A 27,919-nucleotide genomic window follows, 5' to 3' on the forward strand; every position below is an offset into this window, starting at 1 on the left:
AATTATTTCTTGTTGGAGGACTTCAGGGAGGCAGGAGAGGAACTCACAGTGATAATCTTTCGTTTGCCAAGCATTGCTTTTCATGGCAGAACTCAGCAAAGCCTGGATGGGGAACTGGGGCTCAGAGAAGGGAGGTAACAGTCTCATAAAATAATGGTGGGAGTATGACCATTTGAAAATACATTGCTATAATTTGTGGTAGTTATGGTCTGCAAGTTTGCCATGAACACTGAATTAGCAAACACTGAGCCATTGCTCCAAAGGGAAATACAAGGTTAAAGTCCTGCAAGCCTCTGGTCACAAAATTTTCAAGAAGTAACCTCATTTGATGTGTATTTTCTGTTTAGAGACACCTTATATAACATACGGTGGTTTAGTTGCTAAGTCATGTCTGACTCTTGGACTGTAGCCAGCCAGGCTACTCTGTCCATGGGATTCTCCAAGCAAGAATCCTGGAGTGGGTTGCCATGCCCTCCTCCAGGAGATCCTCCGAACCCAGGAATCAAACCCGGCTCTCCTGCACTGCAGGCCGATTCCTGCACACAGGCGCGTTCTTTCCCAACTGAGCTACAAGTGAAGCCCCTGTAGCATATACTTTTATAGATAATTAACTTGTCTGATGTTTCTTTATAATAATACACTAGCCAAGAAGAGGTCAATACTTTCTTGACCCTGGATGCCCTGCCCACAAATTTCTCTGGCTTTCAGTCTCACAGTAACGCTGTCCCTCATGCTCTTTTAACCAGTTGTCATCTCCTGACTCCATGAGTTCTGCTACTTTTCCAGCTCAAATTTTCCCCAACCCTGCTCATGCCCACAAATGACTGGGAAAGTGCTGGAGTACTGGTCTTTCAATTACAAGCAAATTTCATCAAGCAAGAAGAGTCACAAATTTTCATGAATCTGAAAATAATGAGGATAGACTCCTTTTATTAAAATGACATACACTTCGAGCTAGCAATTCTACTTTTAGGTAGAGTGTACAGATATGCCTTTGTATGTATAAAATAACATCTTTACACAGATATTCACTGAAGTAATTTTAATTAGGAAGAAACTGGAAATATTAACAGCACGGCTGCCTTTTGGTGAGAACATATATGAACAACTATGGTACCCTATTCAATGGAAAACTATGCAGTAATTAAAAAAGAGAAAGGTCTATGCGGATGATATGGAACCATCCACACTAAGTGTTTTTTCAAACGTTTTGCCAGGAACCACAGTAAAACCAAAGCAAAACAAAAAAGCCCCCTACACTGTCACTGAATACGTGGGCTCTTTATATTCTGTGGGCTCTTTATATTCTGTGTGCTACAGGGAAAAGATTCTGCTCTTGACTCACTAAATTAGACCTCATTAATGTGACATGCTACAGTTTGGGGGAAAAAACACTAATCTACAAAATATACAGTTTATCTAAAACAAAAGACAAGGTGAAGAAAGATGGAAAAAAAATGATACTGCTCATTTCTGTGAAAGAAAATAAAAGGGCACCATGGATGACTCATGTTTGTAAATACATGGGATCTCTCTGGAAGAACATCAGAGGAACCAGCAACAGTGGTTATCACGAGAGAGAGGCAACTGGTGATTCAGGAAGCGGAGGGGGGGCAACCTACTTTTCACCACACATCCAGCAGCTACCATGCAGCCTTCCCGTGCAGAGGGTGCAGGCTCGACCCCTGGGCAGGGAAATGAGATCCCACTTGCCTTGCAGCCAGAAGACCAAAACCTAAGACCGAAGCAGTATTGTAACAAACTCAATTACATCGAAGAAAAGCAAAGACATAAGTCCTACTCAGTAAAGGAGCTGTATTTCTTACCACTGGTGACACCAAGATGTCTGTAACGTATTTATGGATTTTAGGGACTAAAATGTCTTCTACGCTAAAAAATTGCATTTTATGGTAATAGCATTAAAAATGATTCTAATAATAATACAATTAATTGGGCAGATGCTTTATCCAAGTACCAGGAGTTTTCCATGTGTAATTATTACATGTACGGGAGAGACCACGAACTCCAGTAACATGCAGGGTTAATGAGTGGCCTGGAGTGGCACCTCTGAGCCTGAGAGTGTGTTGTCTGAAACAGCATTTTTGGTGTGGTCAAGCTCAAGCTGATTTCCGTTTAAAGAAGCCTCTGGCCTCTTGGTAAGGATCATGCTCCTGTGGTTTTGTTATGTAGGTAGACTAGGGAAAAGGAGTCCAAAATGGCGGTGGATAAAGGCAAGGAAGGGAAAAGCCCACGAAAATAGAACAAAGGGAGGTCAAAGGAAGGTCCGAGGACCAGAGTGAAGACTTCAGGTAGAACAAACAGCACTCCTGGCTAAGCCCAATTTACATAGGACAGGCCCAGGTGGAGGAAAAAAACATATAAAAGGAGGAGCCAAAGTGCTTTCTTATAGACTCTCTCTCTCTCCCGCATGCGTGTGCTCTTTCTCTCTCTCATGCTATCTTCTAAATAAAATAGAGCTGTAACACTGATTTGCCTAAGAGCTATAACATGGTTTGTCCAAGACCTGAGAGCTGTGACGTGCTGAGGGCTTTAATGTTCGTCACTCCAAATCTTTGTTGTGACGAGACAAAGAACCGAGGAACATACAATAGCATGACAGTTTCACACCTCAACTACTGATTTGAAAAAAGCTTTTGTGTTTAAGAAGGCCAAAGCCCAAGGGATGGTGTTGTTGTTCAGTCACTCAGCCACATCTGACTCTTTGCAACTCCATGAACTGCAGCATGCCAGGATTCCCTGTCCTTCAGTATTTCCCCGAGTTTGCTCAAACTCATGTCCATTGACTCAGTGATACCATCCAACCATCTCGTCCTGTGTCGCCCCCTTCTCCTCCTGCCCCCAATCTTTCCCAGCATCAGGGTCCTATCCAGTGAGTCAGCTCTTCACATCCGAAGACTACTGGAAATGCCTAGGTGATGAAAAGACCTTCATCAGAAAACGCTAAGAACACCTAAAGCCAAGCTACCTTTCTGAATGGGTTTAAGCTATGAAAGATGGACACAGGGATTCAGTAGGATTCTTCTCCACCAAATGACTGTAAATACATCCCAGCAAAACAGCACGATGTGAAAAAAGGTCAACACTACTGATCCTGTTCCAGTGCTGGAGAATGGATGAGGCGCGGACGTCCCATTCATGTGCTCCTCAAGGAAGACAAGCTAATGGCCTTCTGGGGACAGTTGGAATGGATTTGTACATAATCTCAGAGGCCAGACTGTCTGAAAAGTTGTTTTGAATGCATTGGAACAGACGAATTCACCTGCAGTATAATGTCCAAGAGCAGCTGGCCTAGAGCTTAGGGCCCTCCACTGCCTGAGACAGCCTTCAGCCCCCATGCAGGACCTGCCTTTTAGTGACGGTTAAGTCAGCACCTTCCCTGGTTAATACAAGGAATATAAACCACCCCTTAAATGATGCTCCCCCTAGGATACCTCTTTCTCTTTCAAAATGATTCACATGTCATCCTGTTTAAGTAAAACAAAGTTTCCTTACCAGGGTTGCGAGCAAGTTTTTTCTATTCAAACAGATTCTCTTTTCTGACCAGAAAGAAGCCCTCAGCTACTTTTTTTTTTTTAAGTTGTTCTCCAATTGTTGTTAACACCCCCAGCTGCACTGGCTCCCACACCCATTTAAAACCCCTCTGCCTGGCTTCATATCCCAGACTTTCTTGCAGAGGAAACAGAACTCTAAAATCAGAACCGTCTTGGGCTGGGCAGTTGCCAAGTCAGCTGCCGCTCCTTAGCCTTAGGTCAAACGGCTTACCCTAGGACATTCTGCACAGTGTTTAAGTTACTCCTCATTGAATAAAGATAAACTCATTTTTTAAAATGGGAAGGAAGAGGAACTGTAAATAGAATAATCTCATCTTATCTCTATAGATTTCCCCCCAGGTAGTGAGGTTCTTTATAACCCAGTAGGGAGTTCATTCAAGGATGCTTTCCTGTCCTGACACGGAATCCTTAAGAGTCATAAAATGCATGTCCCATGATTACCATGAAGTAACCTTGAGTTGGCTTGCTTCCTTGAAAACCTTTCACCACTGAACTGTCTTGGGAACTATGGGGCTGGAGTTCTATAGAACTCCCTCTACGCCAAGCCAAGAAAATAATTCCTCTCTCTTTTCAAGGCTCACTCCATTTGTTCAAGACTAAAGAAAGATGTTGACTGAAAGAGGAAGAGAAGGATGTGGGTCAAAGAGTAAAACAAGCCCTGAAGGATATTATTCAATTCTCTTTCTGTTTTATCATTTTATTGTATTAGAAACTACCAGAAATAAGGGGCCAAAGGCTGGAACTTGGAAGTTCTCTGCTGAAAAGGAAAGCATTTGGTGAAACAAGATATACTGAAACATGATTTCATTCATTCAACAAATATTTTTTTAGGTTTTATTTCATGCTAAAGGTGATCTCTATTACTCTGTGAGCGGATAAAAACTGACTATAAAAATCTTTCAAAATGTTTTTCTGAGAGTTTTAAGAGAACCAAAGTAATAAGAATTATATAGTCACTAAAATTTTAAGTCTTTGTATTCTTTATTTCAGATGGAAAATTTTGTGGTCAAAAGGAAAGACACTATATGTTTAGATTATAGCTAGAAGCACACTACTCATGATGGAGGAGAAAATGACAGATGAAAATAAGTCTATTTCCAATTTTTTAAAGTAAATTAGCAATATTTAACAGTAGAAAAGTTCTGTGCTAAAGCAAATGATAGTTATTGATGGTCAACATATCTGTCCTTTAAAAATGAAAGCCATATCTGAAAAATACAAACTGTGGAGCACTACCTCCATAGGTTAACGCAACTGAGTTGCTGAAAAGTTTTTAAATATCATGTCTGCTTTATTCACTTTGCATCTAGGAATAAGTTATTTAATTTGCTCCTTTCCATCTCATCCTTAAATAAGAACCAAAATGCCAGTCTATCTCTTACGACTACAGTGAAGATGAAATAATCCCAAAACATTGCAGAGGTGCAAAAGAAATAAGTTTCCAACCATGATACTGGACTTGCTTACAGAACAAAGTTTTAGTTACATTTTTAAGACAAGGTATTAACATCAGATAACCAGCCATAAGTACTTCTTTCCCCACTACCAGTCTAATGACTAATTTGCCTTTTTTTTGAGGGTTGTTTTTATGATCGTGTGAGCCCAGCAGACTGCCTGGTCACAAGTGCTCGTGGTGGCATGTGCCATGAAATGGAAATAAGTGACTCTGCCGGGCCCCAAGAACGAAGGTCCTTTGAAGTACATGTGTTTATATGTGCTCACCAGAATTTTAATGCCAGTAAAAGCAAAAGGCAGTTGGAATTTTAATTTACAGTAAAATGACCTTTTATCTTTTTAATGTTCCAGGAAGCATCAATCTAACATTTTTTAAGTCACGGCAAGTTTTCGTAACAGTGACAAGAAGAGTACTCAATAAAGAACATGGCCTGTTTTGGAAAGAAGTGGGAGAGAATGCCACATTTCAGTTCTAATTGGGAGCTGAAGAACAGTTGATTTCAGAGAGCAAAGTCTAAAGTGATAAAGCAACTCATTACCCTTTCGAGTAATCAGGTAAGAAAATTCAGAAATTCTCAGAGAAGAAAACACCTGCTGCACCATTTATATAAAGTTCAGACAGGCCCATGTGGGGGCTTCAAAGATAAGGGTAAATGGGCAGTTTCTTAGGCTGGGTGGTGGGTCCACAGGTGTTCATTTTATTATAATCTTTATAACTTACAAAGTTATTACAGTCTTCTTTTAAAAATACATAAAACATTTCACAATAAAGATGAAAAACAAGGGGGGAAAGTAGCTGGTCAAGCAGAAATAATATGTACAAAATTTAATGATCAGCACCATGAACATTACTCTCTGGGTGAGGTGAAGGTGACTTGATGGGAAAGGAACAATTATCACGCGTGCTCATCAGACAACCAGCCTTACCCTGAACTGTGGGCCTTCCATCTGTTTAGGAAGAGGAACTCCAACAGACAGGCTTGGTGGAAAGACTTCTGGCTGAACAGGCAGCCTTTTCACCCCTACTAGCCCCTGTGCCAATGGCACCCCACTCCAGCACTCTTGCCTGGAAAATCCCATGGACAGAGGAGCCTGGTAGGCTGCAGTCCATGGGGACGCGAAGAGTCGGACACGACTGAGCAACTTCACTTTCACTTTTCACTTTCATGCATTGGAGAAGAAAATGGCAACCCACTCCAGTGTTCTTGCCTGGAGAATCCCAGGGATGGTGGAGCCTGATGGGCTGCCATCTATGGGGTCGCACAGAGTTGGACACGACTGAAGTGACTTAGCAGCAGCCCCTGTGCCTACTATCCTGAATTGCTTAAGGTTTTCCTCAAATATAAGGAGTTTGCTTCACACTGCTCTTCACACTATTGCTTCCTGTTAATCACTCTAAGGTAAGACCCCTGAACTCCACAGGATCTGCCAGGTTCCCATCAGCATGGAGAGGGTAGGCTACAAGAGAAAAAATGCACCCAAACAGTGTGATTTGTTGTTCACGCTATACATTTGCATATATTCTAATTACTTGTATTGACTCAAGCTTAAAATGGAAAAGAACTAGTATTTTCCACTGGAAAGCTTGATGTGCCTTTGTTTACACAATTATAAACCATATTATACTATACAGAGCAGCCTCAATAAAGTACTTCTGTAGAGGCCTGGAAAACACATGGAATTGTACATTAGCAGGTAAAAATATATTGGTTTTTTCCCTCTAAAAGCAGAGAGAAAATTAATTATTCTCAGCTGTTTCATTCCAGGGACAAGCATTTGCTTTGTGTTAAAGCAGTGATTTGTAGGCTGGGCTTTGCCAACATATCCTGATCTGGGGGGTGGGAGGTGGTGGGATGGATGTTGCAAACACATTCACGTCCAAACTGTCCTTTTACAAGGATGTTTGCAAAGGCTGTCTCCTGGGATCCGTTTAAACTGTCTCCAAATATCCTTGTTCCTGGACACTCGTCATTATCCAACATTTCCGACCCATCTTGTTTGTTTTTTAAGAGCATGGCAGGATATTTTATGTGACATTTCATTTTTCTGGAAGAGTGGTCAATTTCTTTAAAAATTTCTGCTATAGAATCAGTAAAGAAATTCCATGTGGCACTTAATTTATTCCTCCAATAGTTACTTGGAGCCTACAATGTAGGGTGGGGACAAAGGTGGATTTGACACAGTCCTTGTGACATTGTACAGGAGACAGGGATCAAGATCATCCCCACGGAAAAGAAATGTAAAAAAGTAAAATGGCTGTCTGGGGAGGCCTTACAAATAGCTGTGAAAAGAAGAGAAGCGAAAAGCAAAAGAGAAAAGGAAAGATATAAGCATCTGAATGCAGAATTCCAAAGAATAGCAAAGAAAGATAAGAAAGCCTTCCTCAGTGATCAATGCAAAGAAATAGAGGAAAACAACAGAATGGGAAAGACTAGGGATCTCTTCAAGAAAATTATAGATACTAAGGAAACATTTCATGCAAAGATGGGCTCAATAAAGGACAGAAATGGTATGGACCTAACAGAAGCAGAAGATATTAAGAAGTGGTGGCAAGAATACACAGAAGAACTATACAAAAAAGATCTTCATGACCCAGATAATCACAATGGTGTAATCACCCACCTAGAGCCAGACATCCTGAAATGTGAAGTCAAGGGGGCCTTAGAAAGCATCACTATGAACAAAGCTAGTGGAGGTGATGGAATTCCAGTTGAGCTATTTCAAATTCTGAAAGATGATGCTGTGAAAGTGCTGCACTCAATATGCCAGCAAATTTGGAAAACTCAGCAGTGGCCACAGGACTGGAAAAGGTCAGTTTTCGTTCTAATCCCAAAGAAAGGCAATGCCAAAGAATGCTCAAACTACTGCATAATTGCACTCATCTCACACACCAGTAAAGTAATGCTCAAAATTCTCCAAGCCAGGCTTCAGCAATATGTGAACCGTGAACTTCCAGATGTTCAAGTTGGTTTTAGAAAAGGCAGTGGAACCAGAGATCAAATTGCCAACATGTGCTGGATCATGGAAAAAGGAAGAGAGTTCCAGAAAAAGATATATTTCTGCTTTATTGACTATGCCAAAGCCTTTGTGTGGATCACAATAAACTGTGGAAAATTCTGAAAGACATGGGAATAGCAGACCACCTGACCTGCCTCTTGAGAAACCTATATGCAGGTCAGGAAGCAACAGTTAGAACTCGACTTGGAACAACAGATTGGTTCCAAAAAGGAAAAGGAGTACTGTATACTGGCTGTATACTGTCACCCTGCTTATTTAACGTATATGCAGAGTACATCATGAGAAAGGCTGGGCTGGAAGAAGCACAAGCTGGAATCAAGATTGCCGGGAGAAATATCAATAACCTCAGATATGCAGATGATACCACCCTTATGGCAGAAAGTGAAGAGGAACTCAAAAGCCTCTTGATGAAAGTGAAAGAGGAGAGTGAAAAAGTTGGCTTAAAGCTCAACATTCAGAAAATGAAGATCATGGCATCTGGTCCCATCACTTCATGGCAAATAGATGGGGAAACAGTGTCAGACTTTATTTTTTTGGGCTCCAAAGTCACTGCAGATGGTGACTGCAGCTATGAAATTAAAAGACGCTTACTCCTTGGAAGGAAAGTTATGACCAACCTGGATAGCATATTAAGAAGCAGAGACATTACTCTTCCAACAAAGGTCCATCTAGTCAAGGCTATGTTTTTTCCAGTGATCATGTATGGATGTGAGAGTTGGACTGTGAAGAAAGCTGAGCGCTGAAGAATCAATGCTTTTGAACTGTGATGTTGGAGAAGATTCTTGAGAGTTGCTTAGACTGCAAGGAGATCCAACCAGTCCATTCTGAAGGAGATCAGTCCTGGGTGTTCTTTGGAAGGAATGATGCTAAAGCTGAAATTCCAATACTTTGGCCACCTCATGCGAAGAGTTGACTCATTGGAAAAGGTCCTGATGCTGGGAGGGATTGGGGGCAGGAGAAGAAGGGGACGACAGAGGATGAGATGGCTGGATGGCATCACTGACTTGATGGACATGAGTGTGGGTGAACTCCGGGAGTTGGTGATGGACAGGGATGCCTGGCGTGCTGCGATTCATGGGGTCGCAAAGGGTCAGACACGACTGAGCAACTGAACTGAACTTGCCCTCAAATGACTCACAGTCTGGTGGTGTGATGCTCATGTTAGGGGAAACACGGACCTAAACTTCTCATCCTGGCCAGGCAAGATAGTCGCTACAAGCAGGGTTTATCTTACTGGTAAGGAACATGAAACTAACAAGCGACCACCAACCGGAAGAAATCAGGAAAGGTGAGGAGAGAGGAGACCCAGTCCATTTGTCCTTCCAATCTCCCAGAACCCTCCTTGCTGGAATCTATCTTAGCTGAGCGATGCACCTGCCACCAGGAAGAACCCTGAGTCAGAGCAACTGGCCAAAGACAACCTGGAGACTAACTCAATTGTCATAAAACCTGAGACTGCAAGCCACATGGCAAAAGCAGTTCTTCTGGGTTCCCTTACCCTGCTGCTCTCCACCCAGCCTCCCTTTCCCAGTAAAGTCTCTTGCTTTGTCAGCGCATGTCTCCTCAGACGATTCATTTCAGGAGTTAGATAAGAGCCCACTCTTGGGTCCTGGAAGGCGTCTCAGATGCAATGGATCCTTCTTTAAGCTATTTCCAAGCCCTGTACCCTCCACATGAACCACTGGGGCTCAAAGACCTGTGCTCAATTCCACTCAACTGAATTTAGAAAAAAAGATTAAGAAATGCTGGCCTAGTGGGAACGGCAGCATTCCAGTACATGTCTAGAATGTCACAGTGACTGCTACAAAGGTTGGAGGTTACACACTGCAAAAAGTATACAGAGAAGGGACAAATCACCTGGGGAGAGGGCTTCCAAAGGATTCCAGGCGGTTTCTCTCTGGGCTGGGTCTTAAAGAAGGAGTTTCCTAGCACAGGTAATAACAGCATGTGAAAATTAATGGCAGAAAGATACAACCCTTGGAAGAAGACAAAGCAATCTGGAGTTGCCAGAACTCAGGTCAGTGGAGACGAGGAGAGGAGGAGTGCAAGCAGGAGGTGACACTGAACGCTGCTCCAGCACCAGATCGGGCTGGGCTTCCCCTGTCAAGTTGCTTTCCATTTCCCATCTATCTTCTAGGGGAAGAGGACGGAGTGGGTGTGAGTGTGTGTGTGTCCTCACTGAAGAATTAAAAGTAGGAGCATGGGAGTAACAGTAAGGGACACAGGTTTTGCTTTATTTTAGGATACACAGAAAGTTATTATATAACACAGAAACTTATTTCAACGTTAAGCTTAAACAAGCAGTACACCAGTCACATATACTTCTGTGGTTCTTTTTTGACCACCATCTCTCTAATGCTGGAGTTGGTGTGGCTCTCTAAGACACAATTCAGTCAAGTTCTTGTTTTTGCCCTTTCTGCTTCAGCACAGTCAGCTTCTGTGTTTCTGAGCCATGGTAAGGTTCCCTGTGTCATAGAGGGACAGAGGTCTGGAGGCAGGATGGAGGTGGGAGATGGATAGAGGTGGGGAGCCTAGAGGTTGCAGAGGCTTAAGAAACAGTCTGGGAAAGAGGGATTTGGGCATGCAAAGTAAGGGGGCACTGATCACCTTTATCCAAGCAAAGAAGTGGAATCCACTGATACAACTGGAAGTCCTGTGGCCTGAGCCGCCTAAAGATGCAACAGAACACCTGATTCATCCCTGTAGTTCTTTAGACAAACCAGAGGACCATTTGGCAGGGAGAGCGTTTTAAAGGTTGATTTATTATCTATCACTGCATAAATTACCCCAAAATGTAGTGGTTCAAAACGACAAACATTTTATTATCTAAGTTTCTGCAGACTAGGAGTTCAGCAGTGCCTGTGCTGGGTGGTTCTTTTTCAGCATCTTTCATGAAAAGACCCTGATGCTGGGAAAGATTGAGGGCAAGAGGAGAATAGGGGACAACAGAAGATATGATGGCGGGATATCATCACTGACTCAAAGGACATGAGTTTGAGCAAACTCCAGGAGATGGTGAAGGACAGGGAAGACTGGCTTGCTGTGATCCATGGGGTCACAAAGTGTTGGACACGACTGAGCAACTGGACAACAACAACAACATGAGATTTCAGTCCAGAAACCTGCCCAGATCCTGTCAACTGCAGGCTCCCCTGGGGCCAAGGCTGTTGGCGGGAAGCCCCAGTGCCTTGCTGGCGGTTGGAAGGTGGTCACGGTTTTTTGCCACAGGGACCTTTCCGTGGTGCTGCTTGAGTGTCCTTGTGACATGGTAGCTGGTCTTTCCTGGAGTGAGTAAACAACGCCTTTTCTGACCTTGCCTTGGAAGTCACAGACTGTCATTCTGACATATTCTTATGCATTGGCGAGTCACTGGGGAGGGAATTAAACTCCCTCTCTCTCAAACAATTTATGGACAAAGCACACATAACGAAGTCATGCAAGAGGACTTTGAAAGTTGCTCCATAGCTGGGATTCTCCAACTGTATTCCCGAATCAGTAACAAAGGCCAAACCTTGAAAGGGCCTGTTCTTGAGCCATCCCACCCTTGAAGCAGCACCTGGGGCTCTTGTAATTGATGTATTTGTCAAGAGGGGTAGCTGGGTAATGGCTTCCTGGAAACTCCATCAAGTGGCAATGGGGTTTGATTCAAACTACATTTGTGGTGTAATGGAAATGCTATTAATGATTTTCAGAAAAGAGAGTCAATATGGAAAAAGATGAAGTTTGAGATTATTTTGATTATACTATATTCAAAAAATTATATAAATTAGTATACAAATATACTAAAAAGTATATATATTATACAAAAAATATATTGTATATATACTATACAAAAAAGTATATGTATATTGTATTTAATTGTACAAAAAAGTGATACATACAGCAGTTAAGTGTTTTTTTTTTTTTTTAATTTTGGGAATTGTTTTGTTTTGTTTGGATGTATAGGAAAGAAAGACTTCTCAGCCTTCCTGGTTACTTGATATTACCAAACATTAAGGAGCTATGAGTTGATGAAGTTATATTTTCATGAGAATTTTATACAGTGATAAATGAGAAGTCATGGGCCAAACATGAAACAAATTACGTTGTGGCCTGATCTGGAGCAATTAACGTGGTAAAGCATAGAAGAACCCACTTGAGCTTGATGTTTGAAACATTCTCCTTTTACAGGCAGGGGCTTATGGCAGATACTTCCTTTCTGATGGGTCTAATCTTCTACTCCTGAGATCTGCAGTGAATAATATTTACACAATCATGACACTACCAATGCTGGTTATTAATTGTCACTGTTTGGAATCCAACTCTAATCAGAGTGCAGAAAGCAAGATGGCTGTAGAACAGAATGCAGTGTTACTATGGCAACAACGGCGTGGTTGCTAGAGGTTGAGGTGAGGGTTGGCAATCGTGGAGGAAGAGGGAAGAAGCTTACGTAGTCCAAGGGGTGAGGGATGGTTGGAAGAGATGATCAAAGCTGATGAGTCAGGAAGTAGTGCATTAAAGTTGCAATAAAATTAAATCTACAACTTCAGATTAGAGTTCTCACAAAAGTCATGAGGAAAGGTGACAGGGAGTGGTATGAGCTGTGCCCTTAATTTTTTCCCCTAAGAGAGTCACACATTACTGATTAATGGAGAAACAGAACAGGAGCACATTCTACAGAATGAAGGTGAATCCCACGAGAACAACCAGGAACTGGGTAGCAAAGGTGACCTTCACATCTTCTTTCTATCCTTCTGTACACATTTACTTTCTCACCACATACTCAACACGTGTAAGTTTCTTAAAGCAAAATATGTAAAAACCCACATCACTGGTAGAAGCTGATAGGAGCCTACGTTCACCAGGTTTTAAACTTCACAAACAAATGGCAAGACTTCACTTATTCCATAAAGCAACACTTCACATTTTATTCTTCTCCTTGACATGGAGAGTAGGAACCAGTGTACGAATGACTACTTCAGTGATAAAAACTAACATGAGCTAAAATTCTATGACTTACCTTTAAGTATACCTTTAACTCCAATAATGAAAGGACAAGTGAAAACAAACAAACAAAACTCTTACAATTTCCAGGATTGACTTGAATGGGTGAAAGCCCAGGCTCAGTGAAGAACAGAAACTCCATTCTAGCAGCAGACTATGAAACAGTTTCAATAACTGTCCCCTACCCTGCCTCCCAGGACTAAAGACTTTTTCTGAGCTTTTATGGAAGGCTCAGGAACATCCTCTGCATATGTTATTTGATTTTTTTAAAGGTCGTTTTTTAATATTTACTTTTATTTATGTGTTTATTTGGCGCGCCAGGTCTTAGCTGTGGCACATCAGATCTCTGATCTTTGTTTCAGCATGTGGGATCTTTAGGCGCAGCATGTGGGATCTGTAGTTGGGCCATGCCAACCCTTAGTTGTACCATGTGGGATCTAGTTCCCCAACCAGGGCTTGAACCCGGACCCCCTGCAGTGTGAGCTCAGAGTCTTAGCCACTGGACCACCAGGGAAGTCCCTCTCTGCATATTTTAAAGACAAACTCCCTGCTACCTAACTGTGGAAGATATTCAAAGGTTTCAACAATGATTAGGATACCAAAGAGGCAAGTTAACTATTTGCCTCGGTTTAAATTTTATTTTATTTTTTTTGGGCTAGGAACAACCTGGGTACTAAGTATAGTGGGTGGAAACAGGAAGAAAATAAATATAGCAAGAAAAATTATGAAGTTGGTGATCAGGTGGCAAAAGAATCATTTTCTATAAAAGTGTGGTGTTTCCCCACCCCCCCAACCTTTGGCAAATGAGAGGAAAGATTTTTATGGAAGTTCTTCAGGCTTCTAAAGAAAAAATAATTTTTATCCTCATAAGAAATGCTAATTTTTCTATTTTATAGACTCATAAAACTTCAAAATAGGAAGGGACTTGTACTACAGCAATTCACAACAATCATACAATACAGAGCAGGTGTCAACCATACTTGATAAAAGGAATTTTACACAAAGAGCTGAACTACCACAGCCCTGAGAATGACTTGTAGTGCTTATTACAAAAATATAAAAAAACTTAGAGAAGAACGGATAACCACTGAGTAGTATCCCCATACATAATGGACTACTGTATAGCGATGAGAGTGGACTAGCTACCGTCACAACACAGAAAAAGTTAATAGGCGTAACATTCACTGAAGACATCAGACACCAAGGAAACATATTCTATGATCCTATTTATACAAAATACAAAACCAAATAGAACTAATCAAGGTGTTAGAAGTTTGAATGGTTATTAACTTTGAAGGGGTAGAGACTAGGAAGGGTTATATGGGAGCTTCTGGGTTACAGTAAAGTTCTACTTTTTATCTACATGCTGTTCACAGGGGAGGGTTCAGTTTGTAATATTTTCCAAGTAGTTGCAGTTATAATGATTTGTGCACTTTTCTGAACAAACATACAATTCGATTAAAAAGTCAATTAAAGAAAAATAACATATAGGGGCCCCTGCTAGCTTATGTGGCACATTCATGCGGATTTTTTAAATGCCCCTCGCTCTGGATAAATGACTTAGGAAAAGGCACCTCCATGGGTAGAGGCTCCCCCACAAGTCTGTGCCTTGTCAAATGCAGGGTGGGCTGGGTGGGCTGGGCTCCATCCCCACTGGTGTACTTTGTCAGAGACAAAGCCACACATCTGGGTGGACATCTGCAAATCTGCAAAATATTCATGGGACCCTTCCTCACCACAGCTTTATGAGCAGGCAGGGCGGACATCCTTCCAATGTGGAGGAGGAGGTGGCACAGAACAGTGAGACTGATGCGTGAAGGCATCACAGCTAAGAAGCCACGAAGCCAGGGTGAACTTCTAGGCCAGTAGGTCTTCACATGATTCTGATTCCTTTCGGGGAGCAGAATAGGAAGAAGCTTCTCTCTGTGTTACTGTGTTTACTGCTATGGGTCATCTCAAATGCTCTGTCAAATAAGGCAAGGGATAAATACATGGTCCGATATTCTTAATATTGGGCTTTAGTAAAGGTGTTTGGTTCTCAGTCCATTTGGAAAACATGCTATAATCATATACCCTGAAATAAATATTTACCTTGTAGACATTAACCTAGGCAGAGAGGTCAGTGGAATAGAGATATGTATACCTATCAATAGAACATCCAGGCCCACCCACAGGTTAAAATGATCAACGTAAGGATATAAATCTGTGTCTCAGAAAAAAAGGAAAGAGAAAGACACCCACATGATGTGCAAGTTTAACTTACCCAGAAGTGTCTGCTTATTTTGGGAAGAGTTAGGCTCTGCAGAACACCAGCAGGACCGGAGGACAATCACCCCTCCGAGCACGCCGTCTTCGCTGGCCAGGAAAGGTGAGCCTAGGCACAAACGACCGGTGGTCATTTTCAGTTCATTTTACTCTTTTCACTCCCAATTTTCATTTGATTATGGGAACAAATGTGTGGGATGAGTAAGATTTTGAAAGATGCCTATTTTCTGATACTCGCTGTTTTTCATATCTTGTCCAGGCTGGATCATGAAGGCAGGCTTGAGCCCTAACAGACAGAGACAGTGCCAGATGCTGCCAAGGAGACATGAGCAGGGGTGGAGCGTGCATGACCGTATTCAGAATGGAATTGGAAACACTGCCAGATTAAAGGCCCAACACACAAATACAGCAAAAAATGTTCAGCAGCTCCCTTTGATCAGCTCTTCGGGATCACTTACCAGGCTCTCCCTGCTGTCAGGGGCATGCCACCAAAAGCTTCCATTTACTACCTTAAATTCAATTTTCAACAAAAAGCCACAAAGTTTATAACAAACTTTTAAGAATGCTCCTGATGGTTTACACAAATAAGGGTGAAACTGTATTTCTATTATGAGAGTCTGGTGGTTAGAAACGGCCGTGCTTCGGAGAGATCTCACACAGTGAACCATTGTGAGCATTTCAGCAACACTGCGTTTTAAAGCCCCTCCTTTTTCCTCCCCAAGGACATCTTCTTCGAACATCTGGCACAGCAAGTGAGCACGTGGGGAACAAATGCAAAATTAACCCAAGTGCTATCAAAGAAAGTCATAAAAATAAAACCCAGCCAAATTGGATTTGGGGGGAGCTTCTGGTTAAACTTAGCAGATTAAATACATGCATTTATCTCCAATCCTTTCTCAAATCCCAGTAAACTGGGGGAAAGGGAAGGGGAAAGAAAAAAAGGGCCATGGCCCAATAAGGACAGAGAAAGAGACGAGGGAAAAACAGAAAAACAGACCTTTAGAAAAGAGAAAGCAGACAGACAAGGAGTTGCTCACCTAGCGGACCTGGGAAAGCTTCCATGGGGTGGAGGTGGGGAGGAGGCAGGAAAAAAGGCTGTTTGGAGTTGGCGGACATCTATAAGAAGCTACCCCAGTTTTGTCATAAAATCAAAAAAAGGAACAGAAATTGGAGGCTTCAAGTTCTGGAGGCAGGAATACAGGGTGCGCCTGAAATAAAGGTAGTTGGTTGAGAGTGTCCAAAAGGATCTTCTAGACCAGGGTGGGTAAACTATGACCTGTCTAATTTACAGCCTATTTTTGTACTGTCTGTAAGCAAAGAATGTTTATTTTATATTTAAAGGGTTTTTTGATTTGTTTGCTTTGCTTTTTTAAGAGAGAGAGAAGAAGGAAGAGGAAGAGAAGAATCTGTGGTAGAGACCAAAGTGTTGCCCACAAAGTCTAAACTCTACTCTCTGGCCCTTTACAGAAAGTTTGCCGACACTTGATCTCAAGTCCCAGATTCCTATCTAGAGAGGAAGTTACTCCTCCCCAGCCCTAGAGGAAGCAGGATATTTACTCTCTAGAGAGACTGAACCAGAGGGACTGGAGGTTCGGGTCACTGGGCTCAGCCCAGAGCAGGAGGGAGGCTCCACTCTGAAGTTAGGGGCTGAAGGGGAGCCCTTATGTGAAACAACCAGCTTCCTTCACCCACAGGCTCCACGGATGTGAGAACGCTGATACCCTCCAAGCAAGACTGGATCACTCCTTTTCAGTCTCAAGAGTATTTCCAGTCTCAATTCAAACCAATTCAAGACTAAGAACCTACTTGAGAGAACCTACATCACTCGTCCTTGCTTTATGGGGATGGCTTCAAGATAACAAGTGTGACTCACATACAAAGGGTTTTCAGCTCAGATTCTTGGTACTTAAAGAGCACAGCTCAGCTCAGTTCAGTTCAGTCACTCAGTTGTGTCTGACTCTTTGAGACCCCGTGAACTGCAGCACGCCAGGCCTCCCTATCCATCACCAACTCCTGGAGCTTGCTCAAATTCCTGTCCATTGAGTCGGTGATGCCATCCAACCATATCATCCTCTGTCATCCCCTTTTCTTCTCACCTTCAATCTTTCCCAGCATCAGGGTCTTTTCCAATGAGTCAGCTCTTCCCATCAGCTGGCCAAAGTACTGGAGTTTCAGCTTCAACCTCAGTCCTTTCAATGAATATTGAGGACTGATTTCCTTTAGGGTGGACTGGTTGGATCTCCTTGCAGTCCAAGGGGCTCTCAAGAGTCTTCTCCAACACCACAGTTCAAAAGCATCAATTCTTCAGCACTCAGCCTTCTTTATAGTCCAACTCTCATATCCATACACGACTACTGGAAAAACCATAGACTTGACTAGACAGACCTTTGTTGGCAAAGTAATGTCTCTGCTTTTTAAATGCTGTCTAGGTTGGTGATAGCTTTTCTTCCAAGAAGTAAGCGTCTTTTTATTTCATGGCTGCAGTCACCACCTGCAGTAATTTTGGAGCCCCAAAAAATAAAGTCTGCCATTGTTTCCACTGTTTCCCCAACTATTGCCATGAAGTGATGGGACTGGATGCCATGATCTTAGTTTTTTGAATGTTGAGCTTTAAGCTAGCTTTTTCACTCTCCTCTTTCACTTTCATCAAGAGGCTCTTTAGTCCTTCTTTGCTTTCTGCCATAAGGGTGGTGTCATCTGCATATGTGAGGTTATTGATATTTCTCCTGGCAATCTTGATTCCAGCTTGTGCTTCATCCAGCCCAGCATTTCTCATGATGTACTCTGCATAGACGTTAAATAAGCAGGGTGACAATTTACAGCCTCGACGTACTCCTTTTCCTATTTGGAACCAGTCTGTTTTTCCATGTCCAGTTCTAACTGTTGCTTCCCAACCTGCATACAGATTTCTCAAGAGGCAGGTCAGGTGGTCTGGTATTCTCATCTCTTGAAGAATTTTCCAGTTTGTTGTGTTCCACACAAAGGCTTTGGCATAGTCAATAAAGCAGAAATAGATGCTTTTCTGGAACTCTCTTGCTTTTTTGATGATCCAGTGGATGTTGGCAATTTGATCTCTGGTTCCTCTGCCTTTTCTAAAACCAGCTTGAACATCTGGAAGTTCACATACTATTGAAGCCTGGCTTGGAAAATTTTGAGCATTACTTTACTAGTGTGTGAGATGAGTGCAATTGTGCAGTAGTTTGAGCATTCTTTGGCATTGCCTTTCTTTGGGATTGAGTGAAAATTGACCTTTTCCAGTCCTGTGGCCACTGCTGAGTTTTCCAAATTTGCTGGCATATTGAGTGCAGCACTTTCACAGCATCGTCTTTTAGGATTTGAAAGAGCTCAACTGGAATTCCATCACCTCTACTAGCTTTGTTCGTAGTGATGCTTCCTAAGGCCCACTTGACTTCACACTCCAGGATGTCTGGCTCTAGGTGAGTGATCACACCATCGTGATTATCTGGGTCATGAAGCTCTTTTTTGTACAGTTCTTCCGTGTATTCTTGCCACCTCTTCTTAATATCTTCTCCTTCTGTTAGGTCCATACCATTCCTGTCCTTTATTGAGCCTATCTTTGTATGAAATATTCCCTTGGTATCTAATTTTCTTGAAGAGATCTCTACTCTTTCCCATTCTGTTGTTTTCCTCTATTTCTTTGCACTGATCTCTGAGGAAGGCTTTCTTATCTCTTCTTGCTGTTCTTGGAACTCTGCATTCAAATGGGTATATCTTTCCTTTTCTCCTCACAGACAACCTAGAATCACTAGCTATTTCCATTAGGCCTCTGGGAAACACAGAGAGCAGAAAAGCAAAAAGGTAACAGAGGGAAAACTTAGGCAAATACTTTGAGCAGAAGAAAAAACAAATTTAAAGGTGGGGGAAGGGGAAAGATTCCCTGGCAGTCCAGTAGTTAGGACTTGGCACTTTAACTGGGAGGGCCCAGGTTCGACCCCTGGTTGAAGAACTAAGATCCTGTAAGTTGCAACCCCCAGAAACACAAGAAAAGAAAGACAGAGGTAAGACATGAGAGAGAAAAAAACATTTTTAATCAGAACAGGCCAGAAGATCCAATAGTTGATTAAAAGGAGTTTCAAAGAGAACGAATTTTATAAAATGAAAGGGAACAAATTTCAAAAGAAATAAAAAACAGTTCCAAGAATTGAAGGATGAGTGTTCAGACTGAAAAGGCTCATAAACCTCCCAGCATAATTCATGGAGGGAAAAAAAAGCACCATGAAGATGTATCACTATGAAATATCAAAATACTGAGAAAACAAAGGTCTAAAAAATTTCCAAATGGGAAAAAATGACCACTGGAAAGGCAAGTGGATTATAATGGCATTGGATTTCTCAACAGCAACTCTGGGATCTAGGTGATTAGGAGGTAACATTTTCAAAATGCAGACAGAAAATTATTTCCAACCTAGAATTTTATCCTTGGCCAAAATGTCAATCAAGCATGAAAGGAGACTGAAGCTGGACAAAGTCTCAAAGAATTCACCTCCCATGCACTCTTTCTCAGAAAGTTGTAGGACAACTGTACCTTGGCAAAATTAAGGAATTAGGGAAACAAAGAGAAAAAAATGAAGATCTGGGAACAGGGGCTTTAAGACAAGAGAAGACAAAAGTATTCCTGGGTGACGCACAGCTACAAACAGGCTTGGAGATCCAATGAACCAAAATGACAAGACAGCCAGAGAAAGCTGGAATGGTATTTCCAAATGGGAAAAAATTTAAACTTATAAGATACATGCTGAGTTTTAAATTATTGAGAGGAAATGTCTCACATTTTGAGGGAAGACAGAATAAAAGAATGGTTTAAAAAAGAAAAAGTGAGGCAGATATTAACTGCAGACAAAATTCAAATTTCTACAGAAAATGAAATTAGAATCACAGCACACTATGTAGCTCAGATGTCAATGGCTAAAGTAAAAAATATAAACTTGTCCATATGGATGAACTAAAAAACAAGAATATAATACATTAAGAACAGAAAAAGCCTACGTGGGTGAGTGTAGATTGGAAGTTGGAAATATAAAGGAACTAAATCCTTGCCTTCCCTGATGTGAAGACAATAACATCTAAATTTGATATCCAAATAGTATTTAAGATTTAAAAATCAAGAAATAGTAGTATAGGCATCTTATGTTGAATTACAGATGTAAATTTTAGAAAAAAAAAAAATAGTTAAGAGAGTTAAAAATAAGAGTTTCCGGGGATAGAAACTCAGTGGGGTATGGAGGGTCGGGACAAGGAACTACCTATTTTCAGGATAAGCCTAGGGGCACTGCTTGTCTTTTTAATTCGTGTGTGTGTGCCCATGCACGTGCGCATGCACACACGTGGGCAACACACACACACACACACACACACACACACACACACACAGCTTTGCAACAAAAAGCAACACATATTTAAACTGCGGAACCAGAGTACAGTTTTTTCTCCTCAGCCCCTCAGAGAAGAGAGAAGGGAGACGGAATTCACAGCCACCCAGAAGCCATCCTAAGGCCCTAGATCCATACTATCATGTTCTGCAGTTTTATTTCCAGAACCAGAATGAGAAGGCTTTTTATGATCATTTTACAGATGAAGAGCCTGAGGTTCAGAGTGGTTCCATGATGTGTTACAGCCATGCCAGAGCTGGGGAGGAAGGCTTCCTCCCATGTTTCTCTGAGCCCACGATTGTGCCTGCTTTGCAGCAGAGCCTCTCGGGGAACAGGAAATTTGGGATAAGATTACATCCCACCACACCTGCATGAAGGCTCTTGGCACCTCTACAGCTGTTCCTTTCCCACCACATCCAGGAACTTCTCCTAGGGTCCCCATAACTCATCTGTGTGCTTAGTCACTCAGTCATGTCCAACTGTTTGTGACCCCATGGGCCATAGCCTGCCAGCCTCTCTGTCCATGGGATTTCCCAGGCAAGAATACTGCAGTGGGTTTCCATGTCTTCCTCCAGGGGATCTACCTGACCCAGGGATCGAACCTGTGTCTTCTGCATCTCCTCATTGCAGGCAGATTCTTTACCACTTAGCCACCAGGGAAGGTCCATCGCTTACCCAAGCATAAAACCTACCTCTTCCCTCTCCAAGGACTCAACTGTTCAAACCAAATCAAGTCCTGTGAGTTCCTTGTGGTTACACCTGCTCCTGCCATGTCCTTCCCACCAATAGGACCCTTGTTCACTCTCCTTGTCCTTCCTGCTCCAATCATGCACCACTTAATTAATAAATGAATGTGTACAATGTGCCAGGACTCATCGGGCACTGGGGATACTGCAGTGAACAAATGAGGTTCCTGCCCACATCCAGTTGAGCAGCTTGGGAGACAAGTAATAAACTCATACATCAACAAGGAACCCACCCAGTTGGTAGGAAGTGCTGTGAAGAAAATATATCCAGGCAAGTGTTGACAGGTGTGACTGGGGCTAACACTTTAAATCAAGTGTCAGAGAAGGCATCTTTGATAAGGCACCAACCACGTGAAGATCTGTCAAAAGAACATTCCAGGAGGATGAACCAGCAAACGCAGATACCCTGAGGTGGGGAGGAGCATGGATGTTCAGGAAATAAAAGGAGACTGGAGTGGCCAAACTAGATGATGGAGAGGAAGGGAGGGCAGAAAGGCAAGGCCACCTCATATAAGGTTACAGGGGGCTTGTGAGCCCAGCAAGAAGTTTGGATTTTACTCAAAGTGTGGTCAAAGATGACAAAGGGCTTTAACCAGGTCAGTGGTAGTTATCATTTACATTTGTATAAGGTTACTCTGCTGTGCAGAATAGATCAGCAGGGCAAGTGTGGAAGCAGGAAACCACTGAAAGAGCTTGGTTATGAGTTTCCAGGGGCTTGGGTGAGCCTGGTGACAGTGGAGACAGTCAGCAGAGGGTGGGTCTGGGGTACATTCTGCAGGCGGAACCAATAGGGTTGTTCATAGAATAGACGTTGGCATGGAAAACAGACATCAAAGTTTACTCTAATAAGAAATATGCACCCCAGCTGTGATTACACCAGTAAACCACTCAGAAATGTTCAATGACTCCCAAGTGCTCATGGAATAATGTCTAAACTCCTTAGCCCAGACCTGCCTTCCTCGCTCTTCCCAACCTTACATCCCTATTTATTTTCACACATCACTCCAGCCAAGTTGGACTTCCTATATTCCATTTCCTTAAAATTTCCCCCGGGCTCATTGTTGTGAACTGTGCTTCCCAGCTCCTTATCCCCATGAACTGAAATCTATTATTTTTTCTTTCTTTCTTTCTTTTTAAATTTTGTTTACTTCTTGGCCAGGTCATGTGGCATGTGGGAATTTTAGTTCCCTGACCAGGGATCAAACGCGTGCCCTTGCAGTGGAAGTACGGAGTCCCTAGCATGAGACCACCATGGAAGTCCCGGAAGTTTATTCTTTAGCTCCAATGCCATTTATACAGAAGGTGAGTATACTCTCACTGCTTTAGGGTGAGAGTATCTGACTCACCTTTGAGGCCCTCTTAGTGACTAACAAAGTTCATGAACTTATTCACTGCCTTCCCCTATCCCTAGCTCCCTGCCACAAATACACACACGCCTGCCCACAGCACTGCCGTGTGCCACGGGTGCTCGGAAAGGGTACTGGGTCCCCTGGGTACCATGGAAGCTCAAATCAGGGCTCTTCACCCTCAATGTCCATTCATTCAATGATCTAATGAAATAATGATTAAAGTGCTATATTTGAAGATTCTAAAATTTTTATGAAAGTACTCAGATTTCATATAATCACCGTGGTGTTTTTTAAAAAAAGCAAACCAATACTGACTCAGACAGAAGACCCTGTTTTGACTCTCAAGGTAGTAACTGTGTGGTCTTAAGCAAGAGATTTTTTTTTTTAATTTATATGCTTCAGTTTCTTCAACTATAAATCATGGATATTATAAAACACCTTTCTGAATTGTGGTGAGGGTTCAATTTACATATATGAACTTTGTAACCTCAGAGGTGCTACTTAAACATTTGGTGGTAGAAATCCTAATGGTAAGAACAGACTTCACCATTTTGCTCATCCTCAAAGATTACCACGTTGAACAAGATCTATTTCTATACCTTCCTGATTAACCTTCTACAGCAGCTGCAACTAGTGCTCAACTGACATTGGGTGACTGGATGGCGGTGGTGACAGGGTATCAATTTCCCAAGTTAAAATATTAAACACTGTTGTATAAAAGGTAACAACATTCTTATTCTTCCCAGTAAGAAAAATTCACTTCAGGTGAATGCTGGGCTCTGTGATATGCTTTCTATAATCAAGTAGGGAATTGGGAGGCAAAAATTAACTAAGACAATTCAAAGTTCCATATGTAAGTAGCAGCATAAAGTAAAGAAGATTAAAAGAAACAAAGAAATAATAAAAATTAGGATTCATTTACACTACTAAAATATCTCAAATTGATTCTCAAACACCCAAATCTATAACTACTATGCAATGAAATTATAATTACAGATGCTAAGAAACACATTCACTCTGATCAAATGTGTATAATCTGTATAATCATTAAGATTGTAAATCCAGACTGTACACAAATGAGACACCTGCTAATTGTATTTGTGCCATATCTTTAAGGATGAAAAATTTGAAGAAACTTAAGGAGAAAATCCCTGTAAATATGAAGGCAGAGAAGTTAATGGAATGTAAATCCATATTCTTTTCACTGCTAGTGCCAGAATCCCAATTAGAATGATTTTAAGTAAAAAGGTGGATTCACTGGCTCATAAAATCCAAGAGGAAGAACAAACAAACTCCTAGAAGTATAGGGATGTGAGGGGTGTCAGGGACAGCTAGAAACAGCTTCTCCCGTGCAGGTACAGTGGCCATCTACAGAGAGCTCCAGAGCAGTGTGCATGACACGACCCTCGCCACCAGAGAGACCCCCCCTCCTTGTCAGGTTTCCCATTCTCAGACGCCACCAATCAGACCTCGGAAGACAGGAAATCCGACAGGCCTGGGTTGGTTAGGGGGTAAGCCTAGAGGAGTGGAGTCATGGATGGACAGACAAATCCACAGACATCCACAAAACACACATGGATAGAAGACTGGGCTACACAACAAGGATCCCGATGCTGTCTACTTGAACTTGGACAAGCCATTTTATCGCTCTGAACCCTGCTTTCTTCCCTCATTGGAAAAACTGAGAGACTAGACTAGTAAGTCTAATGTCTTTATCAGTTCTAACAGGTAGGAGTATTTTCGGTTTTAAAGATTCGTGTCTCCCCACCAGCAGCAACCAGACATTATCTGAGGCCAATAAGCCAAAGCATTAGACCTCCTTTTGCAACACTTGATACAACACTTGGGATGCCGCTGTGGAGCTGATTAAGAATCTATTCTAAAGCCAGAAGGCAGCTCCTACTGTTCTACTCTCCTGTCGCATTTCACAAAGAAATTCTGTCTTTTCAATACAATTCTGTGCATTGCTTTTTTCTTTTTAAACTCTAGATGACAAACCACTTGAATGGTATTTTCTTTTCCAGGAATTACACATATATCAAGAAAAAGAGATATATTGATAAGGGTGCAGGGTGGCGGGGGTGAGTGAGAAGGTGAGAGAGAGAGGGAAGAATGATGATGATGATTTGTTTGGCGGTCCAGTGAACAAGAAAATGGACTTGGAAATAAGGAATGATCCCTACTGAAAACACACACCTCTAACTTAAAAGAACTAGAGAGATTATAAATACTCTTTAGACCCCAAAACAGGCTAATAGTTCATACTTCCTGAAAGACCAAGGACTTCTCCTCTAAAGATGCATTTAAGTTAGTCAACATAACTCTCACAGATGTGAAGTACAGCTGAATGACATGAAGACCATGTAACATAATGAGAGGACTGATCACTAAGTTCAGAGAGGACAGCTCCGTTAATGAAGAGCCACTCTATTCTTCTACTTTTGAGATGTCGTCAAGATTGTCACCATCATCCTATGAGACAGATATTAACTGCCTTCTCTCCTTTCCTGCTCCCACAAAAATCCCAATGGAAGGATCATTACTGTTGTTAGGCAGGTGAGAAACTGAAGGAAAGAAAGGCAGATGCTGAGGCACAGGAAGGAAAACGACCCCCGGAAGCACTGAGGGGGACGAGGCGAGCAAGGCACCACATGACTGGTCCAGATATTCTCATGCGCACCCGAGGACACACCTGCTCCTCAGAACCCCACCTCCACCACTGCTCCACAGCGGCATCCCGATGTGTGGCTTTCTGGTGATAAGCATAGTTTTAAAGACTGCAACTAAATTCCTTAGAGAAGAGAGTCGCAATGAATCAGGCTGAGTTGAGCTGAGTTGGGAGAGCTGATCTGAGTGGCGCAAATGACTCTTGAAATCCTTGATCTAAAAAAATTTGAAATACAGGAGAAGTCAATTTATTTTACAACAGAAAACTCTAAATTATAATCAGAACAAAAATGTATCAAAGAGACATTCAATCTTTGGATAAATTTACTGATTCTGCCACAAAGATTAAGAGCAAGAAACCAAATTAAGGTTTCCATTAAAGCCTCTTTCTTGCCTTAACCAAACATTAAATGTAGGTACCTGATACTATTCTAGAAATGACAGGAGACTTTATAAAAAAATTGACAGAGGGCTTCTGACTATACCAGCCCAACATGCTACTGCATGTGGAGGGATCTAGGATTCCACAAACTCACCCTAAAGCAATGACAACAGGATGAGAATGGGAATCCCTAACAGAGAACACTTCATGCAAGGATGGGCACAAAAAAAGCACAGAGAAAGAAGATATTAAGAAGAGGTGGCAAGAACACACAGAAGAACTATACAAAAAAGATCTTAATGACCTGGATAACTACAATGGTTTGACCACTCACCTAGAGCCAGACATCCTGGAGGGTGAAGTCAAGTGGGCCTTAAGAAGCATCACTATGAACAAAGCTAGTGGAGGTGATGGAGTTACAGCTGAGCTATTTCAAACACTAAAAGATGATGCTGTGAAAGTGCTGCACTCAATATGCCAGCAAATTTGGAAAACTCAGCAGTGGCCACAGGACTGGGAAAGGTCAGCTGTTGTCACTCCAATCCCAAAGAAGGGCAATGCCAAAGAATGTTCAAACTACCACATAGTTGTACTCATTTCACATGCTAGTGAGTTCATGCTAAAAATCCTCCCAGCTAGCCATCAACAATACATGAACCAAGAACTTCCAGATGTTCAAACTGGATTTAGAAACGGCAGAGGAATAAGAGATCAAACTGCCAACATCCATTGGCTCATAGAAAAACCAAGAGAATTCCAAAAAAAATCTACTTCTGCTTCATTGACTATGCTAAAATATTTGATCGTGTGGATCACAACAAACTGGAAAATTCTTAAAAGAGATGGGAATACCAGACCACCTTACCTACCTCCTGAGAAGGCTGTGTGCAAGTCAACAAGCAACAGTTAGAACTGAACATGGAACAACAGACTGATTCAAAATGGGAAAGGAATGTGCCAAGGCTGTATATTGTCACCCTGTTTATTTAACTTATACTCAGAGTACATTGTGCCAAATGCTGGACTGGATGAATCACAAGCTGGAATCAAGACTGCCAGGAAAAATATCAATAACCTCAGATACACAGATGACACCACCTTTATGGCATAAAGTGAAGAGGAACTAAAGAGCCCCTTGATGAAAGTGAAAGAAGAGAGTGAAAAAGCTGGCTGAAAACTCACCATTTAAAATACTAAGATCAAAAAAATAAATAAATAAATAAATAAAATAAAATAAAATACTAAGATCATGGCATCTGATCCCATCACTTCATGGCATATAGATGGGGAAACAATGGAAACACTTAAAGACTTCATTTTCTTAGGTCCCAAAATCACTATAGACAGTGACTACAGACATGAAATTAAAGATGCTTGCTCACTGGAAGAAAATCTCTGACAAACTTAGGCAGTGTATTAAAAAGCAAACACATCACTTTGCTGACAAAGGTTTGTATAGTCAAAGCTATGGTTTTCCCAATAGTCATGTATGGACGTGAGAGTTGGATCATAAAGAAGGCTGAGCACTGAAGAACTGGTGCTTTTAAACTGTGGTATTGGAGAAGACTTTTGAGAGTCAAAATAAAATGAAATAAACCAGTCAAAATAAAAGGAAATCAACCCTGAATATTCACTGGAAAGACTGATGCTGAAGTTGAAGCTCCAATACTGTGGCCACCTGATGCAAAGAGCTGACTCATTGGAAAAGATTCTGATGCTGGGAGGGATTGGGAGCAGGAGGAGAAGGGGACGACAGAGGATGAGATGCCATCAAACCATCTCACCCTCTGTTGTCCCCTTCTCCTCTTTCCCTCAATCTTTCCCTGCATCAGGGTCTTTTCCAATGAGTCGGCTCTTCATCAGGAGGCCAAAGTATTGGAACTTCAGCATCAGTCCTTCCAGTGAATATTCAGGACTGATTTCCTTTAGGATGGACTGATTGGATCTCCTTGCAGTCCAAGGGACTCTCAAGAGCCTTTTCCAGCACCACAGTTCGAAAGCATCAATTCTTCAGTGCTCAGCCTTCTTTATGATTCAACTCTCACATCCATACATGACTACTGGGAAAACCACAGCTTTGACTATATGGACT

General features: G+C 41.9%; 1 protein-coding gene across 13 annotated transcripts in view; it reads right to left on the reverse strand.

Annotated features, from left to right (window-relative positions):
- Nucleotides 1-27,919, reverse strand: part of TASP1 (taspase 1) — a 281,853-nt gene that overhangs the window by 43,237 nt on the left and 210,697 nt on the right. For 11 of the 13 annotated variants that reach the window (XM_055543419.1, XM_055543421.1, XM_055543418.1 and 8 more), the window contains one exon: nt 15,292-15,402. In XM_055543419.1, the coding sequence (XP_055399394.1) occupies nt 15,292-15,402 (111 nt within the window). The other 2 variants (XM_055543426.1, XM_055543427.1) reach the window with 2 other exon arrangements.

Source organism: Bubalus kerabau, chromosome 13 (genome assembly GCF_029407905.1).
Source record: "Bubalus kerabau isolate K-KA32 ecotype Philippines breed swamp buffalo chromosome 13, PCC_UOA_SB_1v2, whole genome shotgun sequence".
Lineage (NCBI taxonomy): Eukaryota > Metazoa > Chordata > Mammalia > Artiodactyla > Bovidae > Bubalus > Bubalus kerabau.